The sequence below is a fragment of the Austrofundulus limnaeus genome, unplaced genomic scaffold (genome assembly GCF_001266775.1).
Source record: "Austrofundulus limnaeus strain Quisiro unplaced genomic scaffold, Austrofundulus_limnaeus-1.0 Scaffold1087, whole genome shotgun sequence".
Taxonomy (NCBI): Eukaryota; Metazoa; Chordata; class Actinopteri; order Cyprinodontiformes; family Rivulidae; genus Austrofundulus; species Austrofundulus limnaeus.
The window spans coordinates 4,998-7,961 of record NW_013953489.1 but is presented as its reverse complement, the minus strand read 5'-3'; the positions used below and the strand labels follow the sequence as shown (position 1 = coordinate 7,961).

General features: G+C 44.6%; 1 protein-coding gene across 1 annotated transcript in view; it reads right to left on the bottom strand.

Moving 5' to 3' along the window:
• ncbp3 (nuclear cap binding subunit 3) overlaps window positions 1–2,964 on the bottom strand; it is a gene marked incomplete at its 5' end in the record, with an annotated part of 9,943 nt that overhangs the window by 2,024 nt on the left and 4,955 nt on the right. The window contains 4 exon segments of the mRNA XM_014030590.1: window positions 853–1,159; window positions 1,238–1,347; window positions 1,766–1,865; window positions 2,255–2,363. Of these exon segments, the coding sequence (XP_013886044.1) occupies window positions 853–1,159; window positions 1,238–1,347; window positions 1,766–1,865; window positions 2,255–2,363 (626 nt within the window).

Genomic DNA, 2,964 nt, shown 5'->3' with positions numbered 1-2,964 from the left:
ACTGGTTTCAACTGGATGTGTACTGGTTTCCAACTGACTTCAATCAAGTGCAGACTGGTTTCAAATGGATGTGGACTGGTTTTAATTGGATGTACACCGGTTTCAGACTGGTTTCAACTGGATGTGGACTGGTTTCAACTGGATGTGGACTGGTTTCAACTGGATGTGGACTGGTTTCAACTGGATGAGAACTGGTTTCCAACTGATTTCAGTCAGATGTAGACTGGTTTCAATCGAGTGTGGACTGGTTTCAATTGGATGAGAACTGGTTTCAATTGGATGAGAACTGGTTTCAACTGGATGAGAACTGGTTTCCAACTGATTTCAGTCAGATGTAGACTGGTTTCAATCGAGTGTGGACTGGTTTCAATTGGATGAGAACTGGTTTCAATTGGATGTGAACTGGTTTCAATTGGATGTGTACTGGTTTCAATTGGATGTGTACTGGTTTCAATTGGATGTGTACTGGTTTCAATTGGATGTGTACTGGTTTCCAACTGATTTCAATCAAGTGCAGACTGGTTTCAAATGGATGTGGACTGGTTTCAAACTGGTTTCAATTGGATGTGGACTGGTTTCAATTGGATGAGAACTGGTTTCAAACTGGTTTCAATCTGATGGGGACTGATTCCAATTGGATATGGACCAGTTTCAAACTGGTTTCAATATGATGGGGACTGGTTTCAATTGGATGTGGACTGGTTTCAAACTGGTTTCAATCGGATGTGGACTGTTTTTAAACAGGTTTCAAACAGACCTGGGCTGGTTTAAAACAGAAGTGGAATGGTTTCAAACAGGTGTAACCAGGTATGAACAGGTGTAACCAAGTGTAACCAGGTGAGCGGCTCTAACCGGATGCTCTTCAGGTGAGTCTCCACCTCGTCAGCATACATTGTCATCTTCTTGCTCTTCTTGGGTGAAGGCGTGGAGATCATCTTCAGTTCCAGGTCATAGTCCATCTCATCAGACTCTGACCATGGAGATGGAGAGCGCTCCGCTCTGCTGCGAAGCCCCGCCCCCACAGTCCGCGGGCCGCCGCCCCTCTCTTTGTACTCCACAACCCTGTCGTCCGAGTCCATGTCCTCGTATCTGTCGTCGTCATCWTCTTCCTCCTCCTCTTCCTCCTTGATGGGCTCCTCGGGCAGGTTGACCAGGTCAGCTGGGGGAGCAGAAGCAGAGCATTGTGGGTAACAGAATCAGATGCTAGGCAGCTTCCTGCTTCAGACTGAGACAGTACCTGAGTGTCGGTGTGTGTACGGTGGTGTGTGTCCCATGCTGTCTCCGATCAGAGGCTTCTTGCTCTTGATGACGTCTCTCTGGATGCGCCGGTTGTGATACCTCCTCTTCCTGAACAGAACAGGAAGTCTGATGATTAATAAAACGTTTCCTCCTCTTTAAATACAGCAAACCTATCATAGATCTGATGAAGAGGTTTTACTGCCTGACATGAGCGTAAACAATGAGTGTAAACACCGAGCGTAAACACTGAGCGTAAACGCTTAGCGTATACATTGAGCGTAAACACCGAGTGTATACACCGAGCGTATACATGAAAGTAAACACTGAGCGTATACATGAGCGTAAACACTGAGTGTATACATGAGTGTATACATGAGTGTATACATGAGTGTATACATGAGCGTAAACACTGAGTGTATACATGAGTGTATACGAGTGTAAACACTGAGCGAAAACATTGAGTGTAAACATTGAGTGTAAACACTGAGCTAAGGTCTGAAACAGAGGAAGTGGAGTTCAGTCTGACCAGGAGTTACTGAGGATTCCCTTCATGCCTCCGTAGTTTGGGTTTCCATACTTCATGTAGTACCTGCTGCGCCGAGCCGCTCCCAGCTCCTTCTTATCTTCTGTAACAGAGAGCAGTTATTTACTAACTCTACATTAACTCCACCTACAAACATCTGACTACACAGCTCAAGTCCATGTGAGCCGGTGTAGCTAATTTTATATCTAACATGTTTAAGGTTTAAATATGTTAAATTAAAATAAACTTTATGATAATATAATAAAGTTTAGTATTTATATTATGGCAGCTCAGACAGAAGGAACATGTTTAAAGACATTTTAGATGTTTAGTTAGCCTTGGTTAGCCTCCTGTGCTGCAGTGCATTATGGTCTGTTGATACGTGTACTTATATATATGTACTTATATGTACATACAAGTACACATACTGTGTTTTTACTGAACCATGTGAGCAGGTTCCACAGTACAGAGAGTAACAAGACAAGATAAAACCTTGTGTGGCGAAGCGCAGCATCAGCTTGTTCCCTTTGAAGGGTCTGATGACAGGTCGCAGGTCGTTCCTCAGCAGAGACTCCAATTCAGCTTCAGACAAGTCCTGCATCTGACACGCAAAGACACGAGTCATCCAACGAACAGACGAGTCAACATACAGACGAGTCATCATACAGACAAGTCCTGCATCTGACACGCAAAAGACACGAGTCATCCAACATACAGACGAGTCATCATTCAGACAAGTCCTGCATCTGACACGCAAAGACACGAGTCATCCAACGAACAGACGAGTCATCCAACGTACAGATGAGTCATCCAACGTACAGACGAGTCAACATACAGACGAGTCATCATTCAGACGAGTCATCATTCAGACGAGTCATCCAACGTACAGACGAGTCATCATTTAGACAAGTCCTGCATCTGACACGCAAAGACACGAGTCATCCAACATACAGACGAGTCAACATACAGACGAGTCATCATTCAGACAAGTCCTGCATCTGACACGCAAAGACATGAGTCATCCAATGTACAGACGAGTCATCATTCAGACAAGTCCTGCATCTGACACGCAAAGACACGAGTCATCCAACGAACAGACGAGTCATCATTCAGACAAGTCCTGCATCTGACACGCAAAGACACGAGTCATCCAACATACAGACGAGTCAACATACAGACGAGTCATCATTCAGACAAGTCCT